At 52.3% G+C, this 25,451-nt stretch overlaps 1 protein-coding gene across 2 annotated transcripts in view; it reads left to right on the top strand.

The window, feature by feature from the left end:
* Nucleotides 1–25,451, top strand: part of Kcnq4 (potassium voltage-gated channel subfamily Q member 4) — a 52,386-nt gene that overhangs the window by 14,275 nt on the left and 12,660 nt on the right. For both annotated transcript variants that reach the window (XM_074080457.1, XM_074080456.1), the window contains exons 2-9: nucleotides 14,975–15,065; nucleotides 16,111–16,237; nucleotides 16,445–16,620; nucleotides 17,167–17,292; nucleotides 17,689–17,799; nucleotides 17,969–18,064; nucleotides 20,434–20,522; nucleotides 22,154–22,315. In XM_074080457.1, coding sequence (XP_073936558.1) covers nucleotides 14,975–15,065; nucleotides 16,111–16,237; nucleotides 16,445–16,620; nucleotides 17,167–17,292; nucleotides 17,689–17,799; nucleotides 17,969–18,064; nucleotides 20,434–20,522; nucleotides 22,154–22,315 — 978 coding nt within the window. The remainder of the gene's footprint in view (nucleotides 1–14,974; nucleotides 15,066–16,110; nucleotides 16,238–16,444; nucleotides 16,621–17,166; nucleotides 17,293–17,688; nucleotides 17,800–17,968; nucleotides 18,065–20,433; nucleotides 20,523–22,153; nucleotides 22,316–25,451) is intronic.

The following is a 25,451-nucleotide window of genomic DNA, read 5'->3' as shown; positions in this document are numbered from 1 at the left end:
CACACATCCTGTGGGGACTGACTGGCCTGTCCCATTGGAGGTCCCAGATAGTATTGTTGGTCAGAGAGGCCCTGGTAGCTCCTGGAGGCCAAGGTCTAGGAGGGATGCAGAGCCTGGAGACTGCCTGGATTTGCCCTGGCCCAGAGCATACCTGTGGTCACAGGCAGCCTGATAACCTCACTTTTTCCATGATCGGCAGGGCAGGGGATGTCTAGATTAGGGCCTTTCAACCTACTTTAAGCAGAAAATCTGGTTATCTCACTGAAACCTGACACAGAAGCATGAAACATATATAAAGTAGACCAAAACACAGCTGATTTGGGTGGAATCGATGGTGACAGCCCAGAATTCTGCCCCTCAACCTATATGGACTGACCTTCATGCCACAGGTGCCTTCTTTATTCTAGAACACATTCCAGGTAATACTGGATGTCAGAGCCACTGATATGTAAACCCAATGGCAGCTGATTTGCTGCAAGTGTAGATGGAGCCAGGACCAACACAAACTGAGGCATGTACAGGTGTGAACCCAGGGCTCCTCCTGGTTAGATGGGTCCAGTGTAGGAAGAGAATGGGGGACCCACCATGGGCTGAGCTGAGGATCAGAGGGTAGCAGGGGCTGGCTGTCCCTTCTCTGCCAAATTACTGCATGGAAATCCAGGAAGTCCCAGAATTTAAATTCACACTTAGTCTTCTAAATCATTATGAAGGTATACGTGTCAGGAAGGATAGAACATGTTTTATTTTAACAGCTTGTTAACTTGATTTAAACTTTTAAATATTTAGACTTATAGTATGTGGACCTCCATTTGTACTCTTTCCAGTCCTTGCCAGTGTTGGGGGGGGTGGCACTTATATCAGCCCTCCCTAACCCACCCCTGGCAGTAAACCCCAAGACAGCCAGCCTTCTCCAGAATCCTCAGACTTCACAAGCCAGGGTGAAAGTTCTAGGTCACTGAAATTCAAGGCCCTGGTGACTTGGGTCTTCCTGTTCACTCCTAATACTTGGGCCAGCCTGGGAGATCTAGAAGAGTCAGAGATGGCCCTGGTATAGAGGATGGGTCTTAATGAGGGGGTGGCATGGGGGTGGACAGAGGGAGGAGCAGCCTAAGCACAGACGATAAGAGAAGGAAGTGACAAGGGATCCTGAGAGTGCCAGTGGCTGGAGGAGAGCTTCTCCCCAAAGCAAAATGGGTGAAAGAGGGGTCCCAAGGAGAGGAGAGGGCACAAAAGTCACAGGGTAGAAATGGCATGGGGAAGTAGAGTATTCTCAAAGCTTAGGGTGTGGACAGCCTCCACTGCTGCCTGAGGAGCTTGGGTTTAGAGCTGACCAAAAACCACTGGTGGGGTTGTCAGTAGGGGAGAGAATGGGAGTGAAGAGGCTGGCTGGAGGGAGGGCAATAGCTGAGTCCTGGGCTGGTCAGGAGTGGGTGGCCAGGAAAAAGAAGTGATCTTAACTCTGTCTTCTGGCACCATGCCTCTGCTCGACTCTTTCTCTCTACTTGTCTCCTTCTTCTGCCATTCCACTACCTTAGGTTTGTAGGGTGTGTGTGGGAACCTTACCCTAACCCTTTCCTCCCCAAAGTAGCCCTCTTCACACAGGGGCCAGGCAGGAGCCACAGGCGCTTTCCATGGTTGACTGGACCTGTGCTTTCATTCATTGATTCATTCACTCACTCAGTAAATAAATACTGAGAACCTACATTGCACCAAGCCTGTTCCAGGTGTTAGAGAAGGAATAGTGAGTAAGACAAAGTCCCTGCATTCTCAGCGCTTACCTTGCTGGGGTCAAGAGGACCAGAAACTATGCTCTCTATGCCTGTGTCCCATCCCTGGGTGCCTGAGAACAGGAAGGAACTCTCCCCATTAACACTCATTTGTCAGCACCTGCTACTCTTGACACAAGGCTCAGGATGCCAGGCCCAGGATCACCTCCCTCTGTAGGAGGAGCCTGGGTGTGGGGGTCAGAACCTGGCAGCAGAGCTCCTTACAAGGACCTTCTTGGCTTCGGTTTCTTATCTGTTAAGTGAATTTTTGGGGGGCGGGGTTAGGTCCCCATTAGTGGGCAGCACCTTTGACGGTGGTGGGAAGTGTGGAGAGGTGCAAGGATTCAATATTGTCATTATTAACAGATATTAATAGCTGCTGCCTATTATGTTCACTGTGGGCCAGTCTCATAGTACCTTCTCAATTTATTCCTCACATGCTGCTCTGTTTGCTGGATTTATGTAGGTGTATCTTCCCCATTTTCCAGATGAGGAAACTCAGTCTCAGCAAGGTGAAATGCCTTGTGTGATGTCACATGTGAAACTACCTGACACCGAGAACCCTTAAGGACGGTGCTCTGAGGTGCTGCCTGGCACCTGTCCCTCCTGGGCACTCAGCCTGAGAGTGGAAACCCAGTCCTAGCATCCTCCCTTCCACCCCTCATTTGTCCCTTCGGGGGCTGGCACAATCCTGGGTCTGGTCCTGGGTTCTACGACCCTGGCTAGGGCAGTACCAGGGCCTGGATCGGGCAGGACTCGACTCAGGAGGCTCTGATACCTCGATGTCCCGAGGCGCTCGGTCCCCGCATCCGGCCTCGATGGGTGGGCGAGCCGCGGACGGCTGGGGTGTCGCGTCCTCCCTTTCTGTCCCCGGCCTCGGGGACGCGGCGGCACCTTCACACTTTCCGCTTGGCCCGCTGCTCGCCTTTCAGGCCGCCGCGTTTTCAATTGTTAATTTGGAAACGGAAAAAGAAGCCGGGCGGGCGGGGAGGAAACCCGAGCCGCAGCACGGCCCCCGCCCCTTGCGCGCCTAGCGCCTGGAGTCGGCAAGGCCACGCCCCCAAGACGCCCCGAGCCAGGCCCACCTCGGAGCCCCGCCCCCTCCAGTGTGCCCCGCCCAGGCCGAGACCAAGAGACTGACAGTCGGGACCCCAGAGGGGCGCCGGGATGGAGTCCCCAGGATAGAGCCCCTCCCTCTCCCGAGGAGCCCCGCCTGGTGTCAGCCTCCTTGTCCCGAGGTGAACCCAAGTCTTACATCCGCCTCTGGTCAGGGCCCTGCCTCCACACTGCTGGACCAGGGATCTTGGACCCCATTAGATAGACGAAGAAACTGAGTCACAGAGAGGACTGTTCACTTACTCCGGGTCCCACAGCCAAAGCAGAGCTGACCAGAGATGGAATTTATCCCCTTCCCCTGATCTGCACCCTTTCTGTGGTTAATGAGCTATTGTAAGTTACGCTTTGAACTTCCTCTTACTCCTCCTTGATATCATTATTTAATTATGGGAGAGTTCTAGATGCAGAGGAAAGTCTCATCTAGACTTTCCATGCAAATTAAATGTAAAAGACCCTCTTCATGAGACTCCAGAACATTGAAGTCCCAGAGGACTGGCAGCTTCAGCAACTGTCCAGGACCTCACTTCCCGTTTGGGAAACTGGAGACACCAGTCCCAGATGAGCCATCGAAAATGAGGGCCCTTACTCAACCCTTCAGCCCAGGAGTGAACTAAGATTATTTCCTAACCCTTTGGCTGACTGATGGTAGAGTTAGGATAGAGAACCTGTCTGCCTTGTTTCCTAGCTCTGCCCACTACTCCTCTGTGCTTTCTTCTCTGCTGTCCCCAATCCAGACTCCTGTCTCAGAACCACCAAACAAGTTTCTGCCTTTTAGAGGACTCTGGGTCTGTTGGAGCTGCAGATTGGACAGTCAAGTCTGCCCTTTACAGGAAGCCGAGAAAGGGTCTGAAGATGTCCTCCCAGCTTCTGGCTTAAGACCTTCCCAATCTCCTTAGCTACGGAACAGGCCCAGGAAAGGAACAGGCTCAAGACAGCCGAACTCATAGTCCAAGGTCACACAGCAAGTCTTTCCCACCTTGCAGGGCTCATTGAATTCAGGTTGGCTAGTTCTGGGTTTGAGGTTCCCACCAGGAACGTGGCTCTCAGCAGCTGTAACCAGCTACCCCAGGTGTGGCCTGTGAGTTTGCATGCTGCTTTGCTTAGTGGTAGCAAAGGCATTGAAACTCCCCTCCTCCACCCCTCCTACCCACAAACCTCCCCCTGGGTGGGATTCTCTATGGCTGAGTCTGCAGAACTCCCAGGCTGGGCTCAGTCTTGGCGCCTGAGCTCCCAAGGGGGTTCTGCCCTCCCCAAAGCTCCTGTTCCACTCTGTCAGCTCTTGTTGGCACTTTCAGCTCTGGGAGTAGAGAACCAAGTGGCAAATGTCAGGACTGAGCTTTGCCCTCCCTTCCCTCCCCACTCACATAGGTTTGCTGATTCAGAGAACAGAAGCCTCCTTAGAGGTGACCCTGACCCCTATCAGGCTTAAGTGGCTGGGAACAGTGAACTCCTCGAACCCAGTGCCACCCTGTCACATGAAGCAGGAAGGACAAGGGCAGGGCCTATCCCAGACCCAAGATAAGGAACTTTTTGAAGTGAGATTGTATAGTCCTATCTCAAAAAAGGAGAAATCAAAAAAACATTACTTAGGAACTGGGAAATCTGGGGCCAGTCCTAGCTCTGTATTGTATAAGCACAGGTATGCCAGGGCCCTTTATGGGACTCAGTTTCCTCATCTATAAATAAGAGGATTGGTGGATCTCTACAGGATCTTTTAGTGCCAAAATATTGGAGACAGTATCTGATCACATCTTGCCACCTTCATTTCCCCTTGAACAAGTCACTGGCACCTCTTACTAGGATTGTACCATTAGCTTCTCAACTTGAGGTGGGATTAACCCCTCCCCCCCACATGCACAGTCTGTCCTCCCCTGTGCAGCCTAGAGTGACATCCTGCTGCTCCTGCTTACAGTTCCCCATCTTGTCTCACCTGGAGTAAAGGCCCGAATTCATAGCAGTTGGATGTCTGCTTGCACCACTACTGCCTCTCTGCCCCCTTCTCCTCACACTCTCCCCCTTGCTGGGGGAGCCACTCCTTTCTAGATGGTCTTGGAACACATCAGGCACCTTTCTGGCTCAGTTCTTTTGCACTGACTTTTTCCTCCTCTTCAGATGCCTACATGGTTCACTCCCGCCTCCATCTTTGCTCAAGGCCCACCTTCTCAAAGCTGCTTTCCTTGAACACCCCATCCCCACACTGCTGTCCTTGACTCCTTTTCCAACTTTTGTTTCCCGTCTTCATCTGACAACTTGAACCTTTACTCATTTACTATCTCCCCTCCCTCTGAATGTAATCTGCCTGAAGACAGGGCGTCATGTGGCTTTATGCCGGGCCCATTGGGAGCACTCAGGAAATGGTTACTGGCTGAATGAATGAGAAGGTGAGTGAGTGCCCTGTGGCTCTGGGCTGTGTGGTTTCCCCATAATCCCTCCTGCTTCAGGGAAGATTGAGGTGTGGAGCCAGGAGGGGCCAGCAGGGAACACTGGGGAGGGGGTGGTACCAATGAGAAGGTATACTCCTCGCAGGAAACTTACTCAGCACCCAGTTGGGTCAGGACCAGGGCCTGCAGGGTTTCGAGGACAGGGCCTCTGGGTCTTGGGAAGGCAGCTACTCAAAAAGAACTTTTCACGTGTTGTGATACCTAATGTGGAGGTGAACATGAGGTGAGGCCTCCTACCTAACCCAGTCAGGGTAGGGGTACACACAGCATGCAGAGATGAGGAAGTGAAACAAAAAAAGGTGAGGAAAAAGCAAAGCTTTGTCTGATGTGGTGAGGGACAGTTACACTAAAGGAGTATCCAGTGCCAGACTGGTCACCTGGGGATGAAGAATTGGTGGCCTGGTGGGTAGGGCCTTCCTGTAACCATGCTAAGAAGCTTGAGCCTGAGCCTGCAAGTTGATGGATTTCACACTTAAAAAACAAACAAAACAAAACAAAACAAAAAAATAAAGCTCTTTGTTCAAATGAAATCTTATGCGAACCCGAATGTGTAAAATTGGGCCACTAGACTGCATGTGGAGCTGCTTAGTGGAGCCAAGGGAAGGTTTTCACTGGCCATTTTGTTTCAGTTTCTCAAATCCTGACTGCCTATATTACAGCCCCTAGTTCTCCTTCACTTCAATGGTGGCCCATATCTCCCTGTTTGAGAAGTCAGCACTGCCTGGCAAGTCCTCAACAGATGGAAGGTCCTTGCTCCTTCCTTGTTCCATCCTTGGTTTGTGTTGGAATCTTGCTCTGCTTACTCACCTGGTGCATTAGGTTGTCTGGATGGCTTGGTAGAAGGAAGCAAAGAGAACAAGTCAGAGGTTTTGGCACTGGTCCAGGTAGGAGAGGGCAAGGCTACTTATAATATTAGTATGTTTTCTGTTACTATAACAAAATACTGGAAGCTGGATACTTTATAAAGAAAAGAGGTTTATTTATTTCATAGCTCTGGATGTTTAAAGGCCTGGTGCTAGCATTGATTTGGCTCTGGAGAAGGCCTCAAGGCAGATCACATCACAATCCTGGGAGTGCATGTGAGACTGAGAGATCACATTGTGAGACAGGAAGCCAAAGCCCAGAGTTAATCCTTTCTGAGGTCACTCCCTCTCCCCCATGATCTAACAACCTCCCACCAGTCTCCACCTCGTAAAAGTCCCACCGCCTCTTAATTGCACCACACTAGGGACCAAGCTTTCTACCCATGAACCCTTGGAAGACAAACCACATTCAAACCACAGCACTCATCAAGTAGCTTGTCCAGAAGACACTGCCTTTTGTGTCCTGTGGGACTGAGCCCATGTGAAGTAGCTCTACATAGCTTGGCATGCAGAAGAGGATGACAGCTGTGGTAAGGATAGAGAACGATATCACAGATGCTTCATGGCAGGAAGTATGTCTTTGGGTCACAGAATAGAGAACAAGAGATGATACTTCAGGACAGTGTAGCCTTCTTGCCATTGCTCTCTACACTTCTGCCAACTTTTCTCCATGGTTCGTAGTTCCATCCCAAGAAGGATTCTGATTGGCTCAGCCCAACCTGAAGGTGGACTCTTCTTAGGTCAGACTTCAGGCCTGGAGGGACTAGTGGCAGCCAGAAGAGACATAGAGCCATCTGTAGGGCTGCCACACAGTTCTGTGTAGTCAGTGCTCTGCAAAGGAACTGGGCTTGAGAGCACTCAAATGGCCCTGAATCCAGCCTGGGCTTGGGGGAGGGGGGTTAGCCCAAAGCAAGGGACACCCATTTCTAATGAGGCCAGCTGAAGGGGTCAAGCTTTTGCAACTTGTCCAGCTAAAGGCACTGCATTTTCTAATTGGTCCTCCAAGAAGGGGTGTTTTTCTTATAGTCTGCACTATGTGCTGGCAGCTGCTGGCCCTCCAGAGACATCATCAGAGAAAGAAGAACTGAGCTGAGAGCCAGCGCTGTCCCTCCCACCCCACTGTTGGAGAGTCATAAGGTTGAAGGGACCTTAGTCATCATTCAGTTGTTTCCCACCTTTATGCTGTGAACAGAGAAACTAAGGCTCTGTCAAGACCTCGCCCCAGCCCTGAGCCCCAGTGCAGGCCTCTGGCCCAGAGAAGCAGCCGCACAGCAGCAGCTCTGGTGTAGGGCCCTGGATCACGTGCTCTTGCTCCCTTTGCCATATTTAGAATCGCTGGATCAGGGGAAACTTCTCCTCCCAGCCCCTGAGGATTCTTGGAAAGAGCCTCTCTCTGAGGCCTGCATACTGCCCCTCCTCCTCTCCCCCTGCAAGAAAAAGTAAGTGCTGCTCTCCTAGAGGACTTATGGGGCCCTCCAGGCCACACTGCACCCCATCGTCAGGAATTGCCTATCAAGTCTAGCTGAAGTCCCTTCTTCAGAATCAGCTCTGGTTTGGGGTTTAAGAAGCCTATTTCAAGAAGACAAGTATGGTGGTACGTACCTATAATCCCAGCACTCAGGAGGTAGAGGCAGGAGGTTCACGAGTTTGAGGCTATCCTGGCCAGCTTGGGCTACACAGCAAGACATTGTCTTTCAAAAAAAAAAAAAAGAAGAAGAGAGAAAGAAAGGAAAAAGGCCCTTTTCTGCAGGTAGGAGGTGGGGGTCATGACCTTTGCCCTCCATGAATCTTGACATTGCCTGAGTCAGGATAGATGTGCTGAGAGAAGACAGAGCCCTGCCTCTGGGGCCCTGGTCTGGGGAGCAAGGAAGGAGTCACACACTCTCCAGGCCAGTCAGAAATCAAGCCAGCTGGTGGCTGGGCAGGCTGCAGACTCTGGCAAGGCTCATTCTTGGGGGAGGTTCCCTGGTGGGCAGGAGGGAAGGAAGAGGTCCTGGAGGAAGGAAGGGCCAGGAACTAGGGGGCCTTAGGGAGGCATGTGCCACCTTATCCCACACATTTGCTTCCTCACTGGATAATGAAGCCTTAAAAACAGAAAAGCTAAACAAAAACCTCAAAGTCATTGTGTTGAGTATCTCGGATGTTCCAGGTCTTGAACACGATCCTCTCTGTTGGGGAGAAAGGTCCTGTGTTCTGTAGTACCCTCTCCATGGCCTGACCAGAGCCTCCCCTGTCTTCAGATCTGACATCCCACCTGCTCCCACCTCTGAGATGTGGGCTTGCTGTCTCACAGAGCCCCTGGGTATGAGTGCTCAGCTTCCTTCCCTGTCATAGCCCAGCCTCCCACCCACCTGTCACCTGTCTCTGTCCTCACCCCTGCCTGACTTGGTGCATTGAGGGGGTTCCTTTCTGCTCAGTACCACCCCTTTCATCCTGGATGGCAGCTTCTCAGCTTCCCTGGGGACTTCATGCCATTGCTTCAGCTTCTGCTCTCCTGGCTCCTTCCACTTCAGCTCTCACATTAAAAAGAAGATCCCTTCTCTGCTCACCCTGCCTTCTCCTCTCTGCAGTATGACATCTCTAAGTAGTTCTGTCTTAACTGTCTTCACTTCTTCACCACTCCTCTCCTTTTTCACTCCATCTAGCCTGCTCCAAGGCTTCTCTGGCCAAGGGACCCAGTGACCATCATGTTACCAAATCCAATGGACATTTTTCAGGCCTTATCTCACTTGACCTCTTGCACAGCATTGGACACTGCTGTCCCCTCCTCACTCCCTGAAACACTTGCTTCACTTGGCCTCTTGGTGCCTATCTCTTCAGAGTTCCCTCCCATATCCCTGGCTGTACTTCCCTGGTCTCTCCTCCCTCCCACTGCTAGGGCTCTGCTGAGTCCTTGTTTAAATTCACCCTATGCTTGCTGGATGTCTCAGCAATACTTCAGTCACACCTCTACCGGATGTCCCTGCATCTGTACTTCCCACCCGCCCTGTGTCTTTGGTGCCTAAGCCTCTCCCTCAACATGGACGCAGTGGATCTCATCCCCCACACCTGCACCTCCTCCCAGGTCTCCCATCTTCCATGCATTAAGTCATGGCACCTTTACCCAGCCAGTGCCCTAGCCAGAAATTGAAAAATTATTCTTCCTCATTTTCCTCATTTCCAGTTAAGTACTAAGTCCTACTTCCCACAGTGCTCCACAGTGCCCCTGAGAAATGGTCCGGACTATGTCATTCCCTCTTTTCAAACTCTTCAATAGCTCCTCATTTCCTTTAGGATAATGTTCATGTGCCTGAGGGTGCCACTGAAGGACCTGACCCTGTCTGGTTTCTCCACACTCCCCTTAGTTGTAGGCCCTTGCCATGCAGAACTACTGGCCGTCCTTGCTCCTCCCACAGACACCCACATCACTGTTGCTTGCACATTCTGCTTCCTCTGCCCAGGCATCCCTAAACGTGTCTAGTCACTTCCTTCAAGAAGTCTTCGCTGATCCCTTTACTGTGGCTGAGCTCAAGTCTTCTTGGGCTGTCCCAGTACCTTTAGAAAACTGTCACTACCTTGTCCAGCCTGTCATCACTGTGATACTTGTTAATTTCTTGGGACCTGTATTACTCATTTCTGGCTTTACAATAAATGACTGATTGTAGGTAATGTGGTAATAATATTTCCTATGTGAACGTGGCTGTGAGATTCTCTGTCATTCTTCTGCCCATCAAATCCCACTCTCGCCAGCCTCTCAGCTCTGCCCTTCCAGGGACAGCCCCAGAGAATCTGGGACTGAGCTGATGGCTGACCCTCTCCTTTCCACCCCACTGCTGGAGAGTCACCAGACTGGTGGGGCCTTTGCCATCATTGAATTGTCCCCGACTTTTCTGCTGAGGACAGGGAAACTAAGGCCCAGAGAGGTCCAGGAGGTCTTGGGTTCAGTTTCTACCTTATAACTTTGGAAAAGTTAATATAACTTCTGTCTTTTCTTTGGTTCTGAGTAACAACTTTATTGAGACATAATTCATAGACCATAAAGTCTCCCTGTTAAAGTTATACTTCAGGATCTTGTGTGTTCTCACAGAGTTGTATAGCCATCACAGTACACCCTCTGAGCATGTTTCCTCACTTGTACACTGCCAGTAATCATGGTCCTGCTGCCATAGGGTTGTTAAAAGAAACAGTGAAGAGGTTGGGCATGATGGGTCATAGTCACCCAGCTGTAATTCCAGGTAGTTGGGAGGTAGAGATTGGAAGGGCCACCCTAGGCAAAAACATGAGAACCTATCTGAAGAAGAAGAGGAGGAGGAAGAGGTGGAGGGAGGAAGGAACGAAGGAGAATAAGACATCCATGGTTGGATGGCCTAGCCCAGTGTCCAACCAATAGGAAGCCCCTGGCCAGGAGGATCAGTTACTTTTTTTTTGGGTCACTCAGTGAATCAGGGGTGAGCCAATGTTGGCATAACACCTGCCTCCCCAGCAGTCCCTCTCCCCACTGCCCACGGCCATGTCTGAACAGTGATTTGAGGTGTGGATGAGGTTACAGCAACAACTACAGTTGTTTAAAAAAGCCCTGAATTGAATAATAATTGAATCAGCTAAAACTACTCCAGCAGCTGAGCTAGTGATTCTCAAACTGTGAACAGCAACATTGTATCACTGGGGAACTTTGTAGAAATGCAAGTGCTAGCTGGGAGTCATGGGACATGTCTGTAATCCAAGCACTCATCTTCTTGCTGCCCTCCTAGATGAGTGGGTTAGTCCCAGAATGGGGTAGAGGGGACAGGAAATGTTGTGATAAACCTCATGATAAGCTCAGTCAGGCAGCACCAATCTGTCCCAGCTCTGTCTCTTGGAATAGGCAAGTGAGAACATGGGCCCAGACTACAGGCAGACATGATGGGTAAAGATGTTCCAGAAAGCAGTTGCCAGACTGGTTCTCTACTGTGGAGATCACAGAGGGCCCAGGCTAGCCAGCTCCTGTGTACAAGTATAGATGGAGAATCTGAGGCCCTAAAGGGGCCTTGGACATTTCTATTTGTTATATGATGAAGCCACACACTGGGTGGTAGACACACCCAGACCATAGCTCAGGGGCTCCTTCTATCTGTCTCCTCCATCTTTAGGCTCCAGGCATTGACCTGCTCTGCTTCACCCAGAGCAGGTCTCTGTGTGAGGACCAAGGCCAAGGCAGCTTGGGGGTCAGCTGGTACTGGGGTTCTAGCCCCAGCCTTTCACCTAAATCACTGTATGATCTTGAGCAAGCCTGTTGGCCCTGAGTCTCAATTCCTCATCTGGAAGATGGGAATAATTTATTCAGGTGCCTGGATCACAGAGTGTTCTCTATCAGACCAAGTACATCCTTTCAAATGAACTGAACCTCCAAGGTAAAGAAACTCCCCGCCAGTGGACTAAGGAGGGGAAGTGGAGTTCACGGGCTCTTAAAGCAGTGTTTGCCAGCGGGGCTGGTTAAGGTTAGAGCATGCTTTTTTAGGAAAGATCCTGGATGGGCCTGGGGCTTTGGGAACTGCCTCAGTGGGTCCAAATTGGACGTGTTGGTTTGGTGATGTGGTGTTTTGATGTTTGCTTCATGTGAATTCCTGCTCTTCATTTTCTCAGCCTTTTAACAGTGCTTTGAAATCAATCAGTCAGGGTAAAGGGAGAGAGATGAGGGAGGAGGCCATTATTTAGAGAGAATGGCTGAGGAAGTCCTCTATAAGGAAGTGACTTTTGAGCAAAGACCTGGATGAGTTAAGGAGCAAAGGCAGAGGAAACAGCAAACAAGAGTGGAGGCTGGACATATGTTAGGTATGTTCCAGGAATAGCCAGGAAGCCTGAAGGGTAGAAGTGCAGTGAGCTCTCCGGGAGCATGGAGAAGATCCAAGTTGGAAAGGCAGCCTGGGGGCTAGACCTCTCTAGGCTTTGCCGGTCATGTTGAAGAGCTTCACCTTCACTCTCTAAGTGTGATAGGAAGTCAGTGGAGACTTCCAAGCAGAGTGATGGTTTACAGCTTTGCATTATAGGAAGATTGCTCTGGCTGCTTTGAAGGCGAGAGTGAAGGCATGGAGATCATTTCAGGAGCCACAATAATGGCTTGGTCAGGACAGTGAGAACTGGTCTGTCCAGGGATATTTTTTGAAGGTAGCATCAACAGAGGTTGCTACAGAGCATGATGTGGAGAGTAAAGGACAGGAAGAAGCATGGATAACTCAGCTGGCCTAAGACTGTGGGTGCTGTTACTGAGATGGTAGGCTGGAGAGGAGGAAGACCTGAGGACAGATCAGGAGTTTGGTTTGGGACATGCTTGGCTTCAGAGGGCAACAGACATCCAAGAAAAGATGTCAGGTAGGCAGGTGGACATGTGAGCAGAACTTCTGGGAGTGGGTGCCATGCCCTTACAGCTGCTAAGGGCAAAAGGTGATCATAGTAAGAAGTGGAAGCAGGATTAAAAGTGATTTTTTTCTCTTGCTTGTATTTTTAAGGAAATGCATTTAAAATATGTTAGTTTTATAACAAGCAACCCATATTCTAAAAAATACCAGGAAATACAGACAAGCAAAAAAAAAAAAAAAAAAAAGCAAAAGCAAAGCCAAATCGCTTAATTTTGCCACCCAGAGATGCTCTGTACATGTATGGAGAGCCTCTGTATTTTAAACATCAGAATCCATGCCCCTTGAGGATTTATAAATCTGCTTTTTTCCACTTAATCTATTGTGAAGCGGACACTTGATAGATGTGTAACTACTGATATGGGAAGAAAAACATTGAGGGAAAGAATTCTGGAAATGCCCAGTAGGGAGGCCTGCATGCCCACTGCTGCCTGAGATCCTGTGGGCAGCTGAGAAACGGGCTGGAAGATTTCTGCCAAGGGGTAGGGTGAAAGCCCACAAAGATTTGGCTCCAGCCCATCCCAGAGGACAGTGCTGAACGAGATGACCACAGGGAGGGTCTTTCATGCTCTGTACCGTGTATCAACTGCAGTCCCCATGCCAGGTGGCCTGGCTTCTGCCTCTGCTGTGTTTAAGGACTGAATCTGAGGAGCAGTGGCTCTGTTCTGCTCCTTTCCCTACCTTGTGTCTGCTGACTCAGTTGCAGGCCGGAACTGGGCAAGAAGGCCTCCTTCTGACTCATTCATCTGAAGTCCTTTACTGACAGCTGCAACTTGCTCCTTAATCCAGGGGCATTTGCTAGGACATAGCCCCAGATCCTGCCCTGCCCTCAAAGGAGATGTAATTGAGCAAGAGCAGAGCAAGGCCCTACACCTGTCTTTCCTGCCATCAGTCCGTTTTATAGATAAGAAAGTTCTGAGAAGATAGGTGGCTCTCCCAGGGCCTCACACGTAAACAGGACTGGGACCCTAAGCCAGGTCTCTTTGATCTTGAACCCATGCCCATGTCCTTGCCAAATAAAGCCATGTAGAAAGTGACTTTGGCTGAGTGTAGTGCTTCATGCCTATAATCCCAGCACTCAGGAGACCGAGGCAGGAGAATTGAGAGTTTGAGGTCAGCCCTGGCTACATAGTGAGATCCTGTCCCAAAAGATGCAAGAAAAAAAAGGGGGCTGAAATATAGGGAGGTGAGCACTAGGAGGATGGGGGATCACAGAGGTTCAGCAGAACAGGTAGCCATATGTAGAGGTGAAGGGTGTGCAGAGGCTCAACTGGTGAGGTATTTTAGGCAGCAATGATGCAGAAATGGGGAGACTCCGGGGAGGTTTGGGGAAGGCTGGTGGGTCAGTGCAATAGGATGTGACTCCAGAGAAGCTTGCTCCCTCCAGACTCCAGAGTCTCTTCCTGGGTATGTGCACTCTCCAACATCCCTATTCCACGGCAGCATGCTCACTGGGGTCTAGCTTCCTTCCTCTCTGCTGCATCTGCAGCCCTGGACCTCCCTTCATATGCACATACTCATCAAGGCACACCTGATGGCCTTTCCCCTCTTCCTCTCCACTGAGCAGTCAGCATCCTTCTCCCAAATCTCAGGTCTGTCGTGCAAATACTAGGAAACCTTGGGCTAATCCCCTTTTCTCTCTGGGTCTCAGTTTCTTCATGTGTACAACTGAGGGAAAAGTGTTGAATAAATTACGTTCTAAAATTTCTTTCTAAATGTTTAGTTCAGTGCCATTTGGTAGCCTCCCACTGTCCACAGGGGAGTTCCAGGGCACAGTGGCCCAGATCCACACTGGCGCTGCCTGACCCTCCTCCCTCACCTCCTCCTCTGCTTCCCTCCCTTGCTGCCTGTCTTCTTTGATCTCTTATCCTTTGGTAGCTGTCTCATAATGAATTCCATAAGAGCCTGAGAAGGCAGAGCAGTCATCTCCACTCTGCAGATGAGGCTATGGTCCTGCTACTTTGGATGTACAGGGAAGGTGCTCAGCTGCTGACCTTCCTGAGCCCTAGCTGACCTTGGGGCACTTCTCTCAAGACAACCTTAAAACTGAGCCGGGGCCGAGGCCACCACTTGTGGGTTGCTGAGCCTAGAGGAACTCTGAGCTTCTGTGTTCCCACTGCTTTCTGGGACATAACTGCCTCTCACAGCTGAGTGACTTCTTCTCTGAGCCACAGCTGAGTCAGTGTGCCATGGAGAGGGTGGGGAGGTGAGCTCAGTAGGCTGGAGCTTGGGGGCTGCTGCTTTTGGTGCCCAGCACAGAGCCATGCTCCCCAGAATTCTGATTCAGATTCTGCTTTCCAAAGAATTCTCCCCAAACAGTGCTTCCCTCCTTCCCTGACTGCAACCCTAGGGGCTCCTCGGCTGTTCCCAGCCTCCCTCCAGCCATCTAACCTTCCCCTTTATGCTGCAATTTGTAGATTTTTGCTGGTCTTCAGCTGCCTGGTGCTGTCTGTACTGTCCACTATCCAGGAGCACCAGGAACTTGCCAACGAGTGTCTCCTCATTTTGGTGAGTGTTGAGGGTCTCTGTCAGTCCATCTGAGAGAGTCTGTGTGAGGTAGCATCTCTGAGCTGAGGGCTGAAAGTAGAAAGAGGCTTCTGAGACTGTGAGTCAGAGAGCAGATTGCTGTGCCGTGTTCCCTGAGCTAGTGGCTGCCCCTTTCTGGGCATCATTCCCCACTCTATAATAGCTGGTGTAGAGGGATTTCCTGCCTCTGTGTGGGCCATTATGATAGGCCCAGTAACGAAAAGGTTAATAGAGGGGGTGAATATAATCAAAGTATATTATATGCATGTATGGAAATACTACAACGACCCCCCCCACACACACATTATACAATTAATATGCACTAATGAAAATGTGTGAAGACAAAAATAAAGTTGGGCTCGTGGCGTGGCTCAAGTGTAGAGTGCCTGCCTAGCAAGTGTGAGGCCTTGAGTTCAAACCCTAGTACCACCAAAAAAAAGAAAAATAAAAGAAATACATGCAACTTTAAAAAAGATATGCCCAATCAGGCACTGGTGGCTTAAACCTGTAATCCTAGCCACTCAGGAGGCAGAGATCAGGAGGATAGCAGTTCAAAGCCAGTCTCAGGCAAATAGTTCCAGAGATCTTATCTCTAAAAAACCCATGGCAAGAAAGGGCTGGCTCACGCAGTAAGAGCGCCTGCCTTGCAATCTAGGTGAGTAGGCTCCACCCCTTTTCAGGATAAAAACTGCTAAACCCCAGCCCCTTGGGGGTGAGACTGCCAGCAGCAGCCTCCCCTTTATGTCTCCAAGTCAGAGCTGGGAAGTCCGGGATGGCCTGGGGGTGGAGGTCAGTTTGAGGAGAAACCCAGGCAATTTATGGGGCAGAAAGGGGAGGACAGGCTTGGATTTCTAGTCTCCTTAGAGGATGTGCAAGGGGTCACTGCCTTTCTGGAATTCCCCTAAATCCCTCCTGGAGGGATCTGAGGAAGTGCTGGTGCTCCTAATCCAGGACTAACTGGGTCAGGGTCTGACCTGGGTCCTGGTCCCCAAGAGTGGGAACCAGAGCTCAGGCCCGGGTCTCACAGGAATTCGTGATGATTGTGGTCTTTGGCCTGGAGTACATTATCCGTGTCTGGTCTGCTGGCTGCTGCTGCCGCTACCGAGGATGGCAAGGCCGCTTCCGCTTCGCCAGGAAACCCTTCTGTGTCATCGGTACAAGGCCTTCCCCAGTCGGCCTTACTCTTGACCCCAAGTCCCAGGGTTGGCACCTTGACCCCGTCCCTGACCCCGTCCCTGGCTACCGACAGACTCGGCGGACTCTCCCAATCCGCCAGCTCCACACGGTCCCAGGAGGCTCCCCTTCCCGGCCCTGGGTCCTGACGCGTGGTGGGCTGGTGACCTCATCACCCCGCCCTGCAGACTTCATCGTGTTCGTGGCCTCGGTGGCCGTCATCGCCGCGGGCACACAAGGCAACATCTTTGCCACGTCTGCGTTGCGCAGCATGCGCTTCCTGCAGATTCTGCGGATGGTGCGCATGGACCGCCGCGGCGGCACCTGGAAGCTGCTGGGCTCGGTGGTCTACGCGCACAGCAAGGTGAGGCTAGAGACCGCGCGCTTAACCCGAGGGCGTGTGCGGCAGGGCCCAGGTGGGGGGCGAGGCCAGAGGGGGCGGGGAGCCAGGAAGGGGCGGGGCCGGGGCGGGACCAGAGCAGGAGGCCAGGCCTGTGGGTGGGGAAAGGGTCTAGTAGTCTAGGCCTGAGTAGGAGGCTGGGTCTGAGAGATGAGGCTTGACGGTCTAACCTGGAAGCCTCCTGTTCGCACCGCCAAGTGGGGAGCTGGGGTGTGGCTGAGAAGGGACTAGATGAGGACTTGGATCTTAAGGCTGAAAGGAGGGTTTAGAGGGCGGGACAAGGTGGGCCTGTGGGTGGAGTCCTGAGTCTGGAACTCCAGGGCCCTGATGGTTTCCGAGAAGGCGGGGCAGGGTCTAGTTGCTGAGAAAGGAAAAGTGAGCACAGCCATCGCCAGGGACTGGAGATGTGGAGTACTTAATTCCCTTTCAGGGCGCAGCCCATAGACCGTTCTGGGAGCCGCTCTCCTCTCCAGGGAGAACGGCTCCTCATACTACCCCACCTGTCCCCAGGAGCTGATCACCGCCTGGTACATCGGGTTCCTGGTGCTCATCTTCGCTTCCTTCCTCGTCTATCTGGCTGAGAAGGACGCCAACTCGGATTTCTCCTCCTATGCCGACTCGCTGTGGTGGGGGACGGTGCGTGAGGGTCTGTGCAGGGCCGCCCTAACCCCTGGGACCCTCCCCGGAAACTTCCTGAGGTTTGTCCTCCACTCAGGGTTGGCCTGTCACTGTCTTCTGGCACTAGGGACCCCCTGTGACCAGCCACCATGCCAACCCCCGTCCTGTTCTGAGTATCTGCTTTGCCCTCACATATAGCCCTTCATTCAAGCCCTTGTGACCAGCACAGGAGGGGAATCCATCCTTGCCCCTCCTGCTCCCGCATGAGTCCTTATGGTCAGCTTCTGTAGGTGAACACGGAAGTGGTAGTGGGGAGCCCTTCTCTTGCTATCAGCCTCCTACCTGCCTGTGCCCAACAAGTTCTTGTGGGTGGTCCTGTGCCCAGTCCTGTGGGTAACTCATTTGCATCCCCAGATTACACTGACAACCATCGGCTACGGTGACAAAACGCCACATACATGGCTGGGCAGGGTCCTGGCTGCTGGCTTCGCCTTACTGGGCATCTCCTTCTTTGCCCTGCCTGCTGTGAGTTCCCCTCTGCTGGGTTGGTGAGGGAGGCTGGGGGAAAGACTTGCTCAGCCCCTGTCACAAATTTGCCTGGGAAGCCTGGGGTGCCCTGGATGGGCAGGAATGGAGACACGCTCACAGCCTCTTGACCCCCTTCTCACATTCCCTCAACCATTTGTCTCCCTAGGGCATCCTTGGCTCTGGCTTCGCCCTGAAGGTACAAGAGCAGCACCGGCAGAAGCACTTTGAGAAGCGGAGGATGCCAGCAGCCAACCTCATCCAGGTACACGACCCCCAGACTGACCTGTCAGTCAGCCCTGTGTGCAGACATATGCGTCCCAGTCACATAACTAGGACTCCACGTTGAAGCTCAGAGAGGGATGTGACTTTTCTAGGGTCACATGCCAAATCACAGACAAAACCAGGATGCTGCCTGAGATTTCAGAAACTTTCCCCTGCATCAAATGCTCTGTTTGGGGCTCACCAGAGCTACTCCATTGCCAACTCTGGTCACAGCAATCCATGGCCTGGGGTGGATGGAACCTGGACAGGAGGCTCCCAGCCTATGGTGGAGATCCAGCTATGCCATCCTTCAGCTGTGCAGCTGTCAGTCAGCCCACTCCACTCCCAGCACCTTGATTCCTTCATAAATTCCTCAGGCAGTCACACAAATGCAGAGAAGATGGTCCAGAACTGGGCTTTTAGGAACTTCAATATTTAGTGGCCAAGTGGGAAAGGAGCCAGTGAAGGAGCAGCCAGAGGAGGGGGTGGAAAGCCAGGAACCATATGGTCTCAATTTCCCTTAGGTTTACGGATGATCTGTGTGCTGGTGGGTTGAGGCGAGGGACCTGATTTTCTGTAACCCTGTCACGAGACCTTGGTTATTCTTCAGTCAGGGGCATATGCAAGAGAATTCCTTGTAGGAAATGCTTTGGGGGATATTGTCACAGCCCCACCTCTGCCTGCTCCCCAGCATGCCATCCTCTGACCCCAAACTTAGGCCTGACTCAGTCTTTCCTAATCTCTCCTTCCCAGGAGAGAATGGAACCCTCCTCCCCATCCCTGCTATCTCCAGCCACCAGCCCAGCCTTTTCTTCTTAGCCTCCCTTGGGGCACAATGACCATTGTCCCCTGGGAGCTGGCCTTCTGAGGGGCGGTGTAGAGGCAGGCGGCTGGCACTGTCCATGCCGAGAGACAGCTGGTATTATGGTGCCCATAATTAATGAGACCTGGCAGCTGCTCCCCAGTCCATGCCAGGGACCTAGGCAAGCAGGAAGTAAAAATATTTCTGTCTTGGGAAGGCGCCTGGCTGGTGAGGTCAGCGGTGGCAGCCCCTTAAGGACAAGAGGCACCCAAAGAAGGGGGGCATCCAGAGCCCAGTTCTGCTTTGTCCTGCCTAGTAGCTACTATGTCTCCTTGCTCTGGCTCATCAGTCTGCTCATGGTCCCTCCCTGGCTCTTCCTTACCTGGAGGGAGAAGGACCGTCATTCCTTCTGCTGCAGAGGAAGCCCTGCAAGTCCATGGATGCTGAGGAGTTGGACAGTGAGCTTTCCTCCTCTCGTCAGTCCCTAGTAGTCCATAGGCAGCAACAGGCAGCTGAGAAAGATGGAGTGGAATTTAGTAATAATAATTCACTCAGTCAGCATTCACTTTCCAAACATCTGCAGAACACCTGCATGTGCCAGACACAGTACGTGGCACCTTAAGTGACCAAGATGTAGCTTAAGGTGTAAGGGGAGAAAGACATTAACCAGACACACAGTGAGTGGATATTTATCAGATGTGATAATGGAAGTAACACGAGTGTTTAACAGGGGCACTGGCATTAAGTGCCTACTATGTGCCAGCACTGACCTTGGCACTGGATAGACATTTGCCCATTTATTCCTTACAACACCCTGTTAGATAAGCAGTATCCAATCCATTCTGCAGGTGAAGAAGGTTCTGGCCAGGTGTGGTGCTACATGCCTATAATCCCAGAACTCAGGAGGCTGAAGTAGGAGGATGGAGAGTTCAAGGCTAGTTGGGCTACATAGCAAGACCCTGTCTCACTAAAAAATAATAATAAAAATTAGAAAAAAATCTATCTAAAAAAGAGGTTCCTTAGTCTGGTCATTCTTCAGAGCTGGGATTGAAAGCCTGTGCCCAGTTGGGCACAGGTGGCTCACGCCTGAAATCCTAGCTACTTGGGAGGCTGAGAACAGGAAGATTGAGGTTCGAAACCAACCTGGGCAAATAGTTGGAGAGACCCCCCCTCCCCAAAATCTCCAAAATAATCAGAGCAAAAATGAACTGGAGGTGTGGCTCAAGAAGTAGAGTGCCTGCTTTACAAGCTTGAAGCCCTGAGTTCAAACCCCAGTCCCACCAAAAAAAAAAAAAAAAGAAGAAAAGCTGTGCCACCTAATAATAAACCCCCAGCTGTTACCGTGGTGCCCCAAGGCTCTTGGCTCTGGTGTTGATCTGCTGTGTCACCTTGGGGAAGTCATTTCTCTCTAGGCCTTGGTATCTTGGCTATGGCTATGGAGCTAGAACTGGCCTCTGGCTCTACATAATCCTTAGCTGGCCAAGGACTTGGTTCCCTCAGGGGCAGAGGGCTGGTGGGGACTTAGAGCTTCTCTGATGCCCCCTTCCTTCCATGTCCCCATACCCCAGGCCGCATGGCGCCTATACTCCACTGATTCAAGCCGGGCCTACTTGACAGCCACTTGGTACTACTATGACAGCATCCTCCCATCCTTCAGGTAGGTCCTGCTGAGGTGGGAGTGGGCGGGTGAGCACAAGCAACTGGGTCTCAGCCCTGAGGGTGGGGAGGGGTGACAGCCCCCAAGGGAGCATCCTGGGCTGGTCCCATATCATTCAGAACCTTGGTAGTTTCTGTCCCTGACCCTGTCGTGCCTGTGAACACAGGGCACTGCGCCAGGAGCTCCAACTCCTGGAAGGTTGGCAGGTCACATGCTTACCCACAGGTGATGCCACTCAAGGCAGTGTCACAGGCAGCTCATCTCCCCTCAGTCATGAGTGGGAGCACTGTTAGTCCTTACCAGCCTGGTGGACTGCAGCTGGTTGCTTCGTGTGGAATGGGCCAGCCCATGCATGATTATGATCCCGCTGCTGCCAGGCAGCAGCTTCAGTGGCCAGAAGTGAGCCTGCCCCACTGACTCCCCACCAGGCCAAGGCTGCATGGGGGCGGTCCATGCAGGGGGTTATTAATAGCATCACCAAGGTACATGTGGCCAGGTGTCTGGCCAAGCCCTGGGGCAGGAATGAAGACTGCAGAGCCTGCTCAATTGGTTCAGTCCTGCAGGCAGGCGGGTATGCAGGAGTGTGCAGCTGGGCCGGGCTGCTGTGCTCAGCGCTTCTGCACTCCTTTGCCTCATTAGTTCTCTAAGAGTAGCTGTTGTGTGATCCCACTGGCCTGCACCTGGTCCCCTCCTGCTTCCTCCCCACCCCATGGGCTTCCCAGGGGAAAAGCAGGAGAAAGGGACTGGAAAAGGCTCCCCACATCACTCTGCCTTCCACCCCTTCTCCCCACCTGGCAGAGGCAAGCTCCCACCTCAGAGACAGAGATGGTGGCTAGATAAGAAGCCTCCTTTGCCAGGAGCAGACCTGAGGACACATGCAGGGAAGAGGGGCAGGGGCTGGACAATTAGAAACTGATGTGAGGGAGGGAAGACTTGGAGTGGGATGGTCTGGGTCCCCTGGGAAAAGGAACAGTGCTTGGTCTGGAGATCCTGGGTCCACTGTGCCTTCTGCTCCCTGGACCTCAGCTTTCCCACCCATACAGTGGGAAGGCAGGTGGGGTTGGGGGGTACCTGGCTATGACAATAGGAAATGCTCGGAGAGTTAGAGAGCAGCTACAATCCCAAATCAATCTCCAAGAATCCTGCAGCAGGAGTGGATGCCACAGGGGAGGGAAGCTGGGCTAGTTACCCTACCAGATCTTCATCCTCAGCCTTAGTCTCCCTGCTACAATCCAGAGTTGGATTGGGAGACTGAGGAATTCTGGGTTGCTGCTACCCTTCTTGGGGGCATAACTCTATATCCAGGCAGTTGGCCTGATAAGCTGTCAACTGGATTTGACCTCCCACTTACTGCCTCATGCAGGTGCTCTTGAATTGTGCCCAACCTGCACAACCATATTTGGCATCCTTGAAAATTTCCTAGGAACTAGCATTTAGAAAGGGAGGAAGAAAGGCAGTCTCTCCTACCCTCCACCTCCATCTGTTTTGGCCTGGGGTGTTTGTGAGCACCCCTAGAAGGTGGATCAAGACCTGGCAGGATCTGAGCTTAGGAGCTTAGTACCCACTGGGTTAAGGGGGGAGGGGGCTGATGCCAGGGCCCTGTCTGTGGCTGATGGCGCCCTCTCCTGCAGAGAGCTGGCCCTCTTGTTTGAGCACGTTCAACGGGCCCGAAATGGGGGCCTACGGCCCCTGGAGGTGCGGCGGGCGCCGGTACCTGATGGAGCGCCCTCCCGCTACCCTCCCATTGCCACCTGCCACCGGCCGGGCAGTGCCTCCTTCTGCCCTGGGGAAAGGTAGGGGCCCCATGGGGCCGCCACCTCCTCTTGCTTCTCTTCCTCTTCTTCCATTTTCTGTCTCACCCTCTCTCAGACCTGCCTTCAGCCACCATGTGGTGTCTGGGCCTGTTTTGGGGTCTCCTGGGCCTCATGATTGTCATGTTGTCAAGACAGGTACAGACTGAGGGCCTCTCTGAAGAGGCCAGGCTGGACTCATCTTTTTTATCACCTGCGACTCCAAGGGTCTGAGAGGGAGAGAAGATATCCGTACCATCCTTTCCTGTCACCTCCTCCATTCATGCCATTGTCCTCTTCTTTCTCTGTTTCCTCGTCTCCCTCACTCTTCCATCCTTGCACCCCCATCCCTCCCGGGAAGCTGGAGAGAGGAGGAGGCCGCTGGCCCCAGGTGCTTACGGCTCAGGTAATCGCGGGCACCATTCTGGGGTGTGAGGGCAGGGAACCCCTTCCCCCAGCATGTCGCTCTAGGAGGGCTTGACACTGAACTCCCCTCTTGGGAACCAGATGTCAGCTGGGAAAAGAGCTCTGTGGCTAAGACTGCTGTAGGACCTACGTAAACTCAGCCAGCAAATAATGCCTTGTCTATGCAACCTTGTCTGCAGCTTTGCTAGTGCACAGGGTCCTCCTGGGATTCTCTTCTTCCTTACTGAGGTACTCTTTGCTACCTGCAGCCATCTCTTTCCCCTTGACCTGTCTCTCTGGAGCTTTTGCATCCTGAAAGAAGAACCAAGAAAGAGCATGCTTATTCTATGCAAATGTTCATTAATAGAGGAATTCCAGGCATATTGGGGTAAGGGAAACCACTAATAGCATGGGAAAAAGTGGCTGCTTCTTTAGGGGCTTAGTTTGAGGTCAAGGGTTCAATCCCCCTCATGCCTCCAGCATCCTTCACCTACCTTGTTGCTTTGCCTCATCATCACACATTGTCCCTGAGCCAGCTAGGAGGACATCTGGGCCTTGAGCCTTCCATGTAATTCTGGGCCCCAGGCCTAGAACAAGGCATCAGGGAAGAGGTGAGCCCCTCAGCGCCCAGAAGAAGGTATGGTAGAAGCTTGTCTCTGTCACTGGATGCTGTTTGTCCTTGAGAAAGTCATCAAGTCACTCTGCCCCTAGCAGAAAATCAGTGATATTTAGGCTGATCAGGAGCTTTGGATTCTCTGAGTTCCTGGGCTGAAAAGGTCTGGAGAACGGGATGATGAGTGTTTTGGTGTAAAGAATGTGGGGAGCAGCGTCCCTTCCCTGTCCTCATTGAGGACACTCTGGGCCAGGGCTGAACAGGAGGTGGGTGAAGAGGGAGAACCCCTCCAGGGCTGGAGCTCGAGGGAGATTGGAAGCTCCCTGGAAGAGAAGGCTATCATGTGGCCTCACTTGGATTCCCCAGCCCTGCCTGAAGGCCCTTCAGTGTTCTCCCCATCCCTGCCAAACTCTGATGTATAGGTAGAAACTTAAAAGGTTTAGTGTTCCAGCTACCTTGTGCAGGACCCTGCACCAGTTCACCCTGGTCTCCCACACTGACTAGGAAGGCACAGGTTCCAGGTTCCAGGCTCACTTCCAGTCCCCGAGTCCCTGAGCTCCCTGAGCCTAGGAACAGATTACTGCTGAGGGCTTGGCCGCCACAAACTCTACCTCTGCCCATCTGTCCTGGAGTGTCTGCATGTCTGGGACTTGTGGTGACGGTGGTCAAGTGTCCCTTTTTCCAAGGGACCCCAGGGGGCTGAGATGGGAATTCTAGATTTGTCACTAGGCTAAGACAAGTAGCAGTCTCTTTAATTTTGACTTCCTGGGCCCTGTGGGTGGGTACTCCTACCAGGACATTCCCCAAACACACCCACACATACCCACACACACACACCCACACACAGCCCATATGGTTGACCACATTCCCAGTGGTGCTTGGGGATGGGCCACACCGAGCATGTTCCCAGGAAGTCAAGCTCCAAGGAGCAGGAATTTCCTGGGTACTGGAGGCCAGCATCTCCTCTCTTAGGGTTTTGTGATGAATTTCTCAAAGCACAGTCTCCTGATTGCCTGCATCAGCATCCCATGGGGTGTGTGTTCAGAATGCAAACACCTGGATCTCTCTCCAGGCTCTCAGAGTCTGACTCTGGAGAAGAGACCCGGAGTTCTGCAGTTCAACATGCTCTCAGGAGATCCTTATGCAAAGCTCGAGAGCTTCTGTGTTCTGGGGATGGGGCTAGAGGGTGACTTGGGTGGGGATCTTTTTCTCCTACCAGCCACAGAAGGCTGGTCCCATCCTGGCAGCTCCCTATGCTCTACCCACCTGCCCCTTTGTCACTAACCTCTGTTTGTGTCTTGTTCTCAACTTTCCAGCCAGATGTTTAGTAATAAACGGAGTTTCTTTCGGATCCACGCCAGCTGGAGACCGAGGTACCCCCTCGCCTGCTCCTCCTGTCCTCACTCCTCCTTGCCCCCTCACTTCTGGGGCTGGAGAGGGGGACAGGATGAGCCAAGGACAAGGTGCATGTGCCTGCCGCCTGCTGTCTGCCTTGGATCTAATGAGCCTCTTGCCTACCTGGGGATGCCTTTGCCAAGTCTGGGGCATGGACCCAGTGTGCCAGAAGAGACACTTGCAGGAACCTTGGGATGCGTACTAGTTCTGCCACAGAACCCATGTGTGATCTTGGCCAAATTGCTTCCCTTCTCTGGACCTCAGTTTCCCATCTGTGGAATGGGCAGATTGAACTAGAGGCTATCTGAGGGTCCTTCTCACTCTGACTTGTGCCTGATCTTGGGGTTTTTCTGTCTCCCCTCTTCCCACTTGGATACCCCACAGATGCCTAAAGGGGCTGGAGCTGGCCCTTCCTTCACTGATTCTAGAGCCCCAGCTCTTTTAGCTGTATCACCACTACATTTGTGGTACCTGCCCTGTGCCAGGCCTTGCTCTGTGCACTGGGGACATGATGATGAATAAAACATTGTCCCCAAAGAGTTGCAAAGAGTAATTGCAGTTCCATGGGATGAGCTCAATGAAAGGAGGAAGCAGAGGGGCTGTGGAGCCTGGGTTGGGCACTTAACCCAGAGGCAGCCCTGGAAGCAGCAGCTGTTAGGGAGGACTCCCAGGCAGAGGGAGCAGCACAGACCAGGCAAAGAGGCAAGAAAACACAGCCATGGGAGA

This window comes from Castor canadensis, chromosome 7, assembly GCF_047511655.1.
Source record: "Castor canadensis chromosome 7, mCasCan1.hap1v2, whole genome shotgun sequence".
NCBI lineage: Eukaryota > Metazoa > Chordata > Mammalia > Rodentia > Castoridae > Castor > Castor canadensis.
Note: the sequence above shows the minus strand (reverse complement) of the source record. Positions and strands in the feature narration are given on the sequence as shown.